The sequence below is a fragment of the Astatotilapia calliptera genome, chromosome 15 (genome assembly GCF_900246225.1).
Source record: "Astatotilapia calliptera chromosome 15, fAstCal1.2, whole genome shotgun sequence".
In the NCBI taxonomy this organism is placed as follows: domain Eukaryota; kingdom Metazoa; phylum Chordata; class Actinopteri; order Cichliformes; family Cichlidae; genus Astatotilapia; species Astatotilapia calliptera.
In genome coordinates this window covers 10,429,623-10,443,002 of record NC_039316.1, presented here as the reverse complement: position 1 = coordinate 10,443,002, position 13,380 = coordinate 10,429,623, and the positions used below count along the sequence as shown (strand labels likewise).

The window sequence follows — 13,380 nt, the reverse complement described above, 5'->3', positions numbered from 1 at the left end:
AAATGAATGTCTTACAGTTTAACATATGTATTATGTTAGGGCTATGTATGCACTATGCAGCTTTGTGGGGGATAATGTGCAGAAAAATACTTCTTACCTCAAAGTTTTCTGTACATTGCTAGACCTATTAGCTCTGTAATCCTGACTCTTTGCATTCCAAGAAAACTGGGAAAGCTTTGTGTGACATGAAACACTTATGTAAACAGTGATCCCCCCCCCCCCCCCCCTCTTTTTTTTTTTTTTTTTTTTTTTTTTGCACAAACAGTTACATAAATTCAGTCGCTTGTTTAGAAATATCTTGCCTGGAAAAATTGTGTTATTATAAAGTATGCACCTGCCTTCAGACGAGTGTTTTCAAGTCTTTCTCAATGTTAAAAACCACAATGTTTCTAGTTTAAGCATTGCACTTAAGTTTACTTATTTCATATGATGTGTGTGTTTTCTTCTGTAGCATGTCCCTCCCCTGGTGATGACCGATCTCTTTGAGGACATAAAAGATGGTGTGATGCTGCTGGCCTTGCTGGAAGTCCTTTCAGGACAAAAGCTGGTGAGCCTGTGGGTCATTTCTACATCATGGGATTTGGCTACAAGCTTCAAACACGTCCTCTCCTCTGATCTCTCTGGATTATATTTTCTACTTTCTCACACTGAACCGGCTCAGGCTGATGCAATAAAAGAGAAATACAATAATTTTTGAATGTTTGTTTGTCCAGTGGGCTGCAGACTTAATGCAGTGAATGTGAAATGAGCCAGAATTATATGGAAATGCCTATTGACTGACTTTTATTAGGATGTTTGAATTGAGTGGGAAAGCCCAGATTAACAAGGACAGATCAGAGTTCACAAACACAGACAAAGACACACACGGCTTGAGGATTACATTTGACCAATACTGCCTAAGGTCTAATCTGCCTCTGTCCTATTGATCCGTTTGTTTATAGTCTTTGATTGGAATTCTGAGTCTCATTATTTCAAAAACGTTTATGCTATATTTTTTTCATCTATGCTTTATTGTCTGTTTAAACTGTGCTAATTTCTTATACATGTACTGATACATTTTACCCTCCCGTTTTCTTTCCCTCTCAATATCTCTCTTGCTTCCTTTCCATATCCATTGTTCTCCCTTCTCCTTCCAGCCATGTGAACAGGGCAAGAAGCTAAAAAGGATCCACTGGGTCGCCAACATTGGTACAGCTCTTAAATTCCTTGAGGGTAGAAAGGTAAGAGTTCGCCGCCTTCTTTTTATGTGTTTTTTTTCTCTCTTTTTTTCTTAACCTTCCTGCTCCTCTCCCTGCTCATCTGGAGCCTTGTGGGCGCAAATATTGAATCTTGACCTCGTGTGACCCGCTTCTCTTTCCTTCTCGCCTCTCATTGTCTTCACATTCCCACATCCTTTGGGTATTCTGAAATTAGTAGATTCTCTCGATTTATATTTCCACAAAGACTTTGTTTGTTAAATGTAATTCTGTCTTAACTACTTCATTACATTTAATTGTTTGGCTCCCTCTAAGAGATGGAGAAGAATGTCTCTCTCTCTTCAGCTGATTACCACTACACCTACTGCACTCCATGTTATTAGCACTTAGCAAATTCCTTTTCTCTGCTTCATTGGCAGAATTGCATCAGAAAAAACGCTCAATATGGTTTTGAATGTAATCATCTAAATGCATCAACTGCCCCTCCATGAGATTAGTAAAACGTTCTCAAAGTGTCGCCTGGCTCGTCCTTGGATATACATAAATAAAGCCATGAGTATGAGCTGACGTCTGCGGGGACACTGACTTGTCTTCCTCGAGTGTGACAGGGTTAAAACTGTAAATCCTAAACCAGTAATCTGCTGTCTGGAGATGAGACATCAGTGGGCACTCTGCTGCGTAAATCGGAGAGATGAAAATTAAACGTAAATATGCTCTCTGTGTGTGAAGCTGATGTACACACAGAGCATATTTACATTTTGCTTTAGATTGCCCATGTCTGCTCCGCGATTGTGTCTCGTGTCTGTGTCATAGAAAGTAAGTGTTTGCTGGTGTAATGATGTTTACTGATGTTTGGAAACTGTTGAAACCCTGTGATGTAAAGCCTCCCTTCTGGGAAAGTAGAGAAGCTGTCTAAAATGTAAATGAAAACTGGATGCAAAATCAGACCCCAATCATCGGTGATGACCCTGAACCTATGACGATATTCCCTTCACTTCTTTTAAAACATTGTTCTTGACAGTCAGGGATAAAAAAACATATTTCTAACTGACACAGATTAGGCATTCAGATCATGTGATTAGGGTTAGTTAATAAAGTCTCTGGTTAGGGTTTAGTCATTGAAAGCTGTGGTTATGGTTAGGGAAAACGACTGGGTTGGGTTGCCAGATCCTGAAATTGTTATGTCGGCTGTAACTGTACATAGTACATACCACAGCCTGTAAGAAACTCTGAGATAGTTGCACAAGTCAGTGCATGACTCCCTTAAATTGAATTGTTAGAATGAAGAGTTAGGGTTTGGGGTCATCACTGATGGTGTAGTAAACACCACCATGGTCATTTTCTCATTTTGATTTCGATCCCAGCAACAAGTTTCACAAAACCTTGGACTGTGGCAACAAAATGCACATAGAAATAAGATTCTTAAAAAAATGTAGTAATAAATTATTATTTTAATGAGTAATAATTGGATGTAAACGAGTGCCACGGAGAGATTGAGACTTTCTAAAGTACAGACGGCGAGGAGTAAAAAAACTGAGTGTCAAATATTTAAACAATAAAAGAAGAACTCATAGTCAAATTATTTAAAAAATGGTTGAATTTGGTTTTCATGATTTAACATGTTGCCTTTGACGTGTTATTAATATAATAAATTTAGATGATTGGTTACCTGTGACGGACAGGTCACCGCTCCAGTGTTTACCCCACCTTGAATGCAAACATCTGGGGTAGGTTCCAGTTTACCTGACCCTGAACTGGATAAGCAACTTAGAAAATGGATGGATAGTTTGTTAGCGTTTTACGCAGCTTCACAACTTTTTAGTTTTGCTATTTAGAGTTTAGTACAATTTATCCAAAGAAACACAACTACTGCTACTGTATATGCTTACTGCTGTCATTTTATACTGGTGTGTTTTCAGTGTGGTCACGCTATACCTCTGTTAACCACTCCAGCCTTGCATTACTGTTTTGATTTGCCAGGATAACCTGCTGTGTTTTTTAATATAACACCATGTATTGCATATGTTCTTATCAGTCACTATCCCACGGTTCCCCACGTTGCCCTCGTCTGCCCCCAATCTCGTTTTTCATGCTTGTTCACATGTGTGGAGTGGCAGGTATTACCATTAGATGACCTGTTGTGCTGCGGCGCCTCAGTAATACAACCCTCTATGTGATAATATACAATACTTCATCATATCACAAGATACAGCCTCCTCTCTCTCTCGTTTCTTGCTCCACTCGGCCCCTTTCTCCCTTTCTCTGTGTCCATCTCTGCTGGATATAATCCCTGTTGCCTGTGTAGTAGTGATAGATCTCTCCTCTCAGCCAACCACTCAAGTTATCTCACCTCAGAGATGCTACAGTATCTGCCTTTTCACAGTCAATCAGGCGTTTGCTTTCAATCATCTCCAGTACTTATGAATTATCTTTCTCCCCCTCCTCCTCTTCCTGTTCCACCTCCATCTGCCTCCAGTCTGCGTACAGAGGATCTCCGGTCAGTATTCATAACATTGCTCTACTTTTTTCTTTGTGATGTTGATAAATTGTGTCAGAAACATCTGCATGCAGGAGTTCTGATGATTACATGTGATTTCTCTTAAAGATGCACTGAAATTAGCTTGAACCTGTGGCTGTTTTGTTCTCAATCTGGATGTTAAGTTCACCTGCTTTAATGTGTGTAACGTTAGTATTCGTGCAGCTTTTTATCTTTTACATCACTCTATTGAAAAAGAGATTCTCAATCGCAGTAGGACTTGAACATACTGCCTGGCCAAAAAGTCACGTGCTCTTTTATTTCATTTGACTTAATTGCTGTGGTATGGTTTAGATAATCTTATGAATGTCCTAATATTTATTTTTGTCCATAAATGCATTATGTTTGTGCCACGATCTTGTATTGATGTTAGAAGAGTCTGATCAGTTCTCCAGCACATCCCAAAGATTCTCAATGGGGTTAAGGTTTAAAGTCTGTGGTGATCAACCCATGTGTGAAAATGATGCTCCCTGGACAACTCTTTCACACTGGTGCCCTCTTTGAATCCTGCCATTTTGATCTTTAAAAACATTTATCTGGTCATTAAGTAGATTCTGCTGACCCCATGTATTTTTTGGCCACATAACATTCCTGAACCAGACCAACTAACGCAACCCCAAATCATAATACTTTTTCCATTGTTCCAGAGTTCAACCCGTTTGCTCCCAACTAAACTAAAGCTACTAATAAGTGGTTTTCTTTACCCTGCACAATTGTTTAGTCCTAATCCCATCAGTTTCCTTCACATTGTGTATAAGGAAAATCTTCTACTTTCACTAGTAGACTTATTTATTCATTATATTTGATTTCACCAAATATTTAAGTGATCTCTGACCACAAACAAGATTTTTTCCAGCTACATAATTTCTTTCTTGAGGATGAATGTTTAAGTCATGAGATAGGATATCGTTGTTTATGAAACAAGAAGCTAGTCGTAGCATCAGTTACACCCGAGCAATTGGACAGCAGAGAAAGAATGTAATTGTACAGAGAAATGCTTTTTCTTGGTACACATGACAATAAACGCTTTGAATCTTCTTAAATCCTATGGATGGCGCTTACTTTTTCGGTTGGTTAAATCCAGATGTTGAGCTTTTTTTTTTTTGCTTTTTTTTTGGCTGGGCAGTGTTTGTACATTACACTCTTTATTGTTAACTTTCTGAATAAAATTAGCTTATTGGGGTAATAGTAAAAAATGATAGATTAGTCTGCGATCTGGAAATATCTAGACCTTCTAATAGTGTAGTTTAATGCTGCTGCGTTTGGACACAGATCAAGTTGGTGAACATCAACTCAACAGACATCGTGGATGGACGGCCATCTATTGTCCTGGGGTTGGTGTGGACCATCATTCTCTATTTCCAGGTAACTTTTTGCAGCATTAGTGCGATTAGATCATCAGATTCAATGCACATAATTCAGCATTATTTTTTGAAAAACAGTGAGAAGAAAAACATGATGTGAATATTACTACTTGCTCACCACAAGAACCTTAACCTGACAGCTAACATGGCTGAGAATATCCAGTTTGCAGAGAGAGCAGATGTGTATTTTTCTAGTTATATATATATAAAAAAATGAGCAATTTAAGCTTAAGGGACATAAAAAATAAGTTGATCTTTAAAAGTACTTACACTCAAAATAAACAGCATCTGCCTCAGGTAATTCAGACATGCAGAGAATAAATCAGAACTTAATACTCCACTCTGGTAGCAGCATCAGTACACATAAATGCCTGCTACTCCATCAGACATAAGGATATTCAATAAAGGAAATGTAGTGCACTAGTAAATGTACACTTTCACTTACTGACATATTGATTTGTTTTATTTATGGATTTTCTGAGTCTGCTGACTTTAGGGAACAGAAACTGTGGCTCATCCGCAGGCCTGATAGGATATTATCAGACTGAGCTCCCAATATAATAATTTACATGCTTGCTTAAATATGTCCGTTGACTCTATTCGTACAGATTCACAATTTTTGCTTTGTTCAATAAATAAAGTATGATATAATGATACCACAGATAAAAAATAATATTTAAGTAAAATGCGGCTGATGTATACAAGGATTAAAGCCACAGCTAATTTGCAGACACGATTCCTTATAAGGTTGTTAGGAAAAGATTCTCACTCACAAGATCTAATAATTAAGCAAACAACTTGGAGCACACCTAAACTGGGAAAAACTAAGAACCAAAGTAACAAACCTGAAGGAGCCGGAGAGCAGAGCAACACAGGGCATGATAAACAGGGAGAAACGCAGTTGAATCACTAACTGTGGCTAAGCCTGACTTTAGTTGGTATTCTGTTGCTTCCAGATTGAGGAGTTAACCAGTAGCCTACCAGCACTCCATACCGTGTCCAGCAGCACCTCCTCACTGGACAGCTCCACCAGCAGCACTGAGATCACCAGCCCACCCGTCAAAAAGAAGACTCTTCCTCCTCTGCAGGGTGGAGCCAGAAAGGCATTACTGAGATGGGTCCAGCAGACAGCCACCAAGTATGAAGTCTGATTTGATGGTCAAGTGTTGCTGCAGGTTGTAGGTTATGTTTTGTTTTTTCTCTGCTGTGACCTTGTAATTTTCTGTCCTTTCTAGAAGTCTGAGCCTTGAGGTGAGGGACTTTGGCCCCAGCTGGCGTACTGGTTTAGCATTCTTCGCGGTAATCAATGCTCTCCGGCCTAATCTTGTCGACATGGAGCGAGTATGGGGAAGGCCCAATCGGGAAAATCTTCATGAAGCCTTCTTGTTGGCCGAGACTGAGCTAGGGATTCCACAGCTTCTTGAGCCAGAGGGTAAATAACATTTCCAGTAGCATTTCAGAGTGACTCTGTCATTAAGTTTATCAAAAGCAAACTTGAGCCTGACCAGCAACAAACCTACAAGTAGGCATAAAATTACTATGTATTTTATTTCTTTTTATTGTCTTAACAGGGCTCTAGACTAACTTTTTGCCATGGTTGCACTGGTGCGCCTACATTTTTTTCTTAGGCGCACCAGTGCAAAAGTTAGGCACACCCAAATTTTTCAACCACTTCACTTAACACCGCAGTTTCACATGTGCACTTTTTTTGGGGGGGCGGGATTGCTGTCCATACAGACAATATTGATTTGTAAATGATTAACTAATAATCTTGTGCTTGTGCTTAAAGTGCTTTGGCACTCTTTGGCAATATTGTAGACAATGTTAAACTTAATCATCACATCGGCCTCCTCTGACGACCAGCACCTGTTTGCTGCTGCCTGCCGCTGAAAGGCAATGGGGAGAGGGGACACTTGGGCAGTGCATTTATCACGATTTGAGATGGAAAACTGTTCTTGAAGTACATAGAGAGAGAGAGAGAGAGCTGTGCATGAAGTGTGATTTTTTTTATCGTGGTAGAGCAAAAAATAGCAAAAGTAAGAGAGAATTCATGACGATGTTTATCAAATGTGAAGCGTAGTTTGTTGATTCTTTTGCTGCTGGTTCAGTGAATTTTGGTTGGAGAGAGGCCGCTCAGAATCTAGTGCAGAAAAGACATAAACACAGCGCAGACCTGACACATCAGAATCAGTGAGCTGTCGGCTTTCAGCCCCGATGCCGTGTGGAGTCCGTTAACCTGCTCTCATTTGCTGTTTGGTGGTTGTTGAAATAGTTTTGTGAGCTTTAACCTGAGAAAATTACCTGGAAAAAGACATTTATATTTAAAAGTCGATTCAGGATTTAATGAATCGATATCGCTTTATTCAAGCTACTCACCTCTCTCTATCCACCTGCCCTGCACTTTCAAACATACACACGGACTACATGAATATCTGGACCACGATCAATCAGAGAGGTCCCGCCCCTGACTATCTTTGATTGGTTTAGACCACGATAGGGGCATAATGTGTGTCTGCTGTTGACCACACGGAGACGTTCGGAGTTGCAGAGTATTTATTTATTTTTTTGTTACTCAAACAGTTGGTCGCACCGGTGCAACCTAATATGTTTTTTAGTCGCACCATTAAAAAATTTGGTCGCGACCTAAAATAATATTTTAGGTCGCTGACTGGATTCTCTCTGCTACAAAATACAGATTAATGCAGTAAAGAGGCAGATAGGCAGTCCACTGAAGCCATGGTGCATTATACACCTACATATACCAAACACATCCTAAGCTGAAAAATGTCTTGTTTCTTCCTCTAACATGCTTCTTCCTCTGCTGCGTGGTGTTTCAATGTCACCACCACCCCGGCTTTCACCAGTACAAGGGGATGTTTACTCATTAAACCCAAATTTCTGTTACGATTTGCAGGAGAAGGACCCAAAAGTAGTCCTCCCCAAATGTCTAAAATATAAAACATATTCCTAAAAAGCTTCTTGAAAACAGACAGGGGGAACAGAAGGACAGGTAAACAAATGTTATGACAAAGACTAAGAAACCATACAGGACTATTTATACGCATGAAGGTAATCAAGGAGAGTAGAAACAGAAGGATACCAAAATACAGCTCAGTTAAATCAAGATGACGAGATAACAAGGGGGAAGTTAAACTAGACACAAGACTGAGGAGACAGTTGCCTACCATGGGGCATGAATACTGTCGGAAATGTTTGCAAGGCAAGTTTTAGAGAATAGAAATACTGTACAATACTGGGTCAGTCCTTGCATCAGATGTGCATCTCACTTTCACTGCCAGACACCATCTGCTCCCCTTCATGCCTGCCCTTCAAAATGTACTCCAGCAAATCAAGCTTGACATCAGCATAATTAAGGTGCATTAGGCCATGAGATCCAGCATGGCGGAACCCCCAAACAAAACTTGGACACTGATCTGAAATGGTGAAAATTGATTTTATTTGAGATGCCCGCTTGTCTCCTTCAGTCAAGCTGATTCTTATCAGCGGCTGATATTTTTCTCTATGAGAAAACTTGAAGAATTTACAGCCAGCTTATTTGACTTCTGATTTTATTTATTTGGTTCCCGTCTCAGATGTCGACGTAGAAAAGCCAGATGAGAAATCTGTCATGACATATGTAGCCCAATTCCTGAAGCATCTTCCAGAACGAAAGCAGAGCGGCTCCGAGGGACAGCTACAAGTAGAGGTAACCGGCTGTCTCGGTCTCGATAGCCTGTCATTGTGATCATCTTCTCTCTTTCTGCATAGTGAATGTTTGTCTTTTGTATATGTATTTGTATGTTTGTATGTGTATTATTTATAATCATTTTGAGCTATCAAAGTGCAATGTTCAAGGTTCAGGGGGAAAAGAAAAATCTGCTTGTCTAATTTTATATTTAATTGATTCAGAATTTAGTTAAAATCTCTTATTTAATGACTTGAAGCTATCTAGTTTTTAAAGTAGGTTGAAACGAGCTGCTGCAGTGTCTTGTCTGTTCTGTGTTTCGTTTTTGTACATCTTTCTCTCTTTGTGTTGCTCTTTGTCTTCTTCTCTGGTGCGTTTGTATGGTGACTGCTTTCCTGTGGTTGTTGTGCTGGACTCTGTTCTGCAGCATGATCTTGCACCTCGGGATATAGAGGAAATGTTGGAGGTAGGTTATTTAGCCACTTCGGTTCCCAGGGGAGAGTTTTCAATAATTTCCTCCAACACAATGCAATTACCACCCATGATCATTCATGGTTTCCATATAAATTTGATTAAAGCACATTTTTCTGCCTCCTCTATTGGATTGCTGTATCAGTCCCTACTGTACTTTGTAAGAATGGGATTAAACACTGATTTTTCATGTCAAAATAAAGCCTGTATCCTAATATTGGCTCTTTATCTAACCTGATGTGATATTCGGGCCGCGGGGTTTCTAAGCCATGATAACGGAAGGAAGTCCAATATAATAAGATGTGATATTACCATTTATGAATGCTACCACTGAGCGCTTTGGCTCTCGGTCCCATTAGCATGACAATGAAGGCCTCTGGCATCGGCAGTGTGCACTGATACAGCATATTTGATGGAAAGCTTGTGAATAGAGGTTGGCCTTTTTTATTGTTTGCTGTGTCCAGATGTATGTCACACCGTGTTTTGCTGTTTTACAGCACCGATAGGGTTTTTTGTTCTTCCTTACTGCCTGGTGTTTGCACGGGAGATTAATTAGCTGTGACAAAGCGTGAATTTAAAAAATAAACAGAAGCATAAACACTTGGGTAGAAAATATTTAGAGAATGATGGTGAGTAAAATATGGCAGACTGTTTCCTTTTAGAATTAACTTGATCTACTTCCATGTTCTGAGCTGTCATAGAGAATAAAGTTGGGGCTTCCTTCAGGAGGGGTGGTACAAGTGAATAGATTCAGACTGAACAGCTCTCAAACGGAATGGTCTATCGCACAAGCTTTTTAGCAGCATCGCATTATCGTCATGCTTATTTAAAATCCAATGAAATGTTCGTAGGGGGTCTTAGACAAAGTACCCTGTCTAAGCTGAGTGTTGTTGGCAGCTGTGGGTTTTTGACGTTTTGTCCTGCAGGGAGACACAGAGGATTAGGGGAACACATGTTTAACCGTGCATGCTCTGCTTTCTTGTTCCCTTCTTTCCTCTTTTCATCCCGGTCAATCACTTTTTCCACTCTGTCTTCTTTTCTTTCCTCCTTTTTTTGGGTGCACTGTCCTCTTTTCTTTTATTTCCCAATCTCCTACTCGTTCACTCTGCCACTCCTGCATGATCCCGGCCACCTAGAGAGAGCAGCGAAAGAGCCTGAGGGAGCTCAGGATGTGGCTCGACCAGCTGGAGAGAGATGCAATACAGGCTCAGGAGACTGAGGGCAGTCTTGCTCAGCAGTACCAGGTTAGTGTGAGTGTGTGTGTGTCTGTGGCGGGGTGTGTTTAAACTGGGCACACTGGGCACAGACGCTCCTATTATTAGCTTAATCAGTGGTATTAGACTGTGGGGATCAGGCAGCAGCCGTCATATTTTCAGTCAATCTGGCTTATTCCACCAAGCCTCGGGATACATTCCATATTCAGCAGCATGTGGGATATCCTCATTGTCATTGCATAGCTCGGAAAGTCTAAAGCCAGATAGAGGGACAGTTTTTAAAGGTAGAACATATGAGGATCTGATAAGATGCAAATGGGAAAAGGGTATGACCTGTGAGGGAGAAAACACTCATTATCATCCTTTTATCGAGGATAAAGAGCTGTGAGTCAATGATTTTTGCTTTTCAGCTGTTCAAAAGTCTGCGTGTCCAGTTGGAGATGAGGAGGAAGCAGGTGGAGGGAGCTTTGCAGTCTACTCAGAGGGATGGGATGTTGACTGTGGATCAGGCTCTGGTCAAACAGGCCTGGGAAAGGATCTCCAAAAGGGTGAGAGCAGCGGGATTACCCACTCGCCTCCTGTTCAGAATTGTACACAGAGCATTTTTTTTCCATTCAGAAAAAGTGATATCTAAAGATATTTAAAGCTACTCCTGGAGGTCGATGGAGTGTTTACAATGTTCTAATTCATACATAAGGACTTCAGAAGGCATAATTTGAATTTATTTTGTGCTTTGCCAGCAACTCTGAGAATCAGCCATTTTTTAAGCTTGTATGATGATTTATCGTTTAAGGTTATTTCCTTTTACCTTATTTGGGCTAACACAAGTTGTGTTTTTTATAAAGAGCTGATGACTTAGTGTCTCCTTCTTTTTTTTTTATAGAAATTAAAAATTTAATTATTTGTGTGATGAGGTCATTATTTCAGGAGACATCGTCTGTTTTTATCCATCTTAGTTACTGGACTGGCATCTTCAGCTGGATAGGTCTCTGCCAGCTCCTCTGGACACAGTGGGAGCATGGCTGCATGAGGCCGAGGAAGCTCTGCGGCAGGAGATAACCATCCAGCAGGCACATGATATCACAGCCAGCACTGTGCATAGAGCTCTGGAGCAGCACAAGGTTAGTGCAGAGCCATACATAGCACAATAGAGTGTGAGAATCAAACATACTATTAGAATGAACACAGAATGTATAAATACATTTTTATGTCTGTTTTCATATCTTTACTCGGTGTACTCTGCACAGGATGTGTTGAAGAGCCTGGAAAGTCACCAGCAGGTCTTTCAGAGAATCCATAAAGACAGAAGTGTTGATGGAGTGCCTGTTCCCCCAGACCAGCTCCAAGACATGGCTGAGAGGTAAACAAAACTCCTGCTAGTCTCTCTTGAAAGTGCAGAATACAAAATTAATGTTCTTCGTGGTAATGTTTTTCTGATAAGAACAGATTATTTGAAAGAAATTTGGCACCTCAGTCGGTGTGTTTTTTTTCACAACCTTGCTTTTTGGGAAAGCAGCAGTATGAGAAGGTCGAGGTATAGGTCTGATGTCCCTGTATGAACTGTGTCTTTTTTAGGATGAACTTTATCTCTACATCTTCTAGCATCCACTTAGCAAAAATGGAATTTCTGGAGAACAAACATCACATGCAGGCCTTCCTCAGTCTGGCTGAGTCCAAACTAAAGTCCTGGATCATCAAATATGGTCAACAGGAATCTGTGGAACTGATGCTTCACAGCTATATCGTAAGCTCAGTCTCTGATTTGTGTAGTTTGATCTTCAGGGTTCACCTGCATGCTTATGTGGAAAGGATTTTTAATTTTGAATTAATTTTTGTATATTGTATAATAATTATTGGTTGATGAAGGATAGTTACCATTACATAGCACATGTATAAGATATTTAGTTCTGTTTCTGTGTATCTGTTAAGATGCTTTTCACATCTAATAACATTTTCTTTTGGAATCTGTCTTCATCAGTCATTTGTGGAGAAGCAGCGTTTCTTTGAAAACTATGAGATGTTGTTCCAGTCTCTGAAACTGTCTGCAGAGGCCTATGTGAGTGCTGACAGCTCAGGTGAGTAGCTCAAGGTGTAATATTTACTATATGTATATATAAGCATTTATTATCCTATCACTTTCTTATAATAAAGTAATTCAGTAATTCTCCCGGGAAGTCTGGGAAATGTTTATCAATATCCTGCCAGACAGTAATCTGAAAGGCGCTTTATTGCGATGATGTCAGAATCACATAAAATGTCCAACAATGCATTAAAGCAGTCCTGCTCATTGATTGGGAACATCATTATTATGTCACATTTCCAATGCATTCTCATCCTTTTAATGGAACTTTAATCTGAAATTGATCTGATACTTCCAGTGTATCCTGGCTGAGATCAGTATCTCTCAATTGTTCACTATATTTCAACTTTATTTCCCTTTTCAACAACTCACTAACCAATGAGGCTTTCCCTGCCAGCAGCTCAGTTTGCCCCTGACTGGTTTCACAATTTGATAGAGGAGGAGAGTCTGCAGGCTACAGCTAAATGAGGTTCCTCCACTCTCTGCTCTCAGTGGGGAATACGACCCCATTTGCTAGTTGGGGGGCTGCTCCACTTCTGCAGGTCTCTGGGCGCAAACTGAGCTAGCTTGTTGGTTTCATTAGGTTTCAGGGTTGCATTGCTTTAGGGTATGCAGAGCAGAGAAGTGAGGTGTGGTGAGAAATCAGGACATCTGAGGTTTGATTGGTCGACCCCACAAATGAAATGCAGCAGGTCCTGCTGGTACTGTAGTTAGCATCGTGGTTTCTGATTGGCTGCCTGAGAAAAATAAGGAAAAGGGTTAGGGTACTGATCTGTTTTTTGTCTCCCATTTTAGAAGCATTGCGTTTATCTGATGTGCGTCTTTATGCCATTG

The 13,380-nt window shown here is 40.3% G+C and overlaps 1 protein-coding gene across 7 annotated transcripts in view; it reads left to right on the top strand.

Annotated features, from left to right (window-relative positions):
* syne1a (spectrin repeat containing, nuclear envelope 1a) overlaps positions 1 to 13,380 on the top strand; it is a 150,867-nt gene that overhangs the window by 23,429 nt on the left and 114,058 nt on the right. For 5 of the 7 annotated variants that reach the window (XM_026193859.1, XM_026193864.1, XM_026193863.1 and 2 more), the window contains 14 exons: positions 452 to 547; positions 1,137 to 1,220; positions 3,673 to 3,693; positions 5,005 to 5,097; positions 6,053 to 6,234; positions 6,332 to 6,528; positions 8,690 to 8,802; positions 9,209 to 9,247; positions 10,389 to 10,496; positions 10,877 to 11,014; positions 11,423 to 11,587; positions 11,714 to 11,826; positions 12,042 to 12,210; positions 12,445 to 12,541. In XM_026193859.1, the coding sequence (XP_026049644.1) occupies positions 452 to 547; positions 1,137 to 1,220; positions 3,673 to 3,693; positions 5,005 to 5,097; positions 6,053 to 6,234; positions 6,332 to 6,528; positions 8,690 to 8,802; positions 9,209 to 9,247; positions 10,389 to 10,496; positions 10,877 to 11,014; positions 11,423 to 11,587; positions 11,714 to 11,826; positions 12,042 to 12,210; positions 12,445 to 12,541 (1,615 nt within the window). The remainder of the gene's footprint in view (positions 1 to 451; positions 548 to 1,136; positions 1,221 to 3,672; positions 3,694 to 5,004; positions 5,098 to 6,052; positions 6,235 to 6,331; positions 6,529 to 8,689; positions 8,803 to 9,208; positions 9,248 to 10,388; positions 10,497 to 10,876; positions 11,015 to 11,422; positions 11,588 to 11,713; positions 11,827 to 12,041; positions 12,211 to 12,444; positions 12,542 to 13,380) is intronic. The other 2 variants (XM_026193860.1, XM_026193861.1) reach the window with 2 other exon arrangements.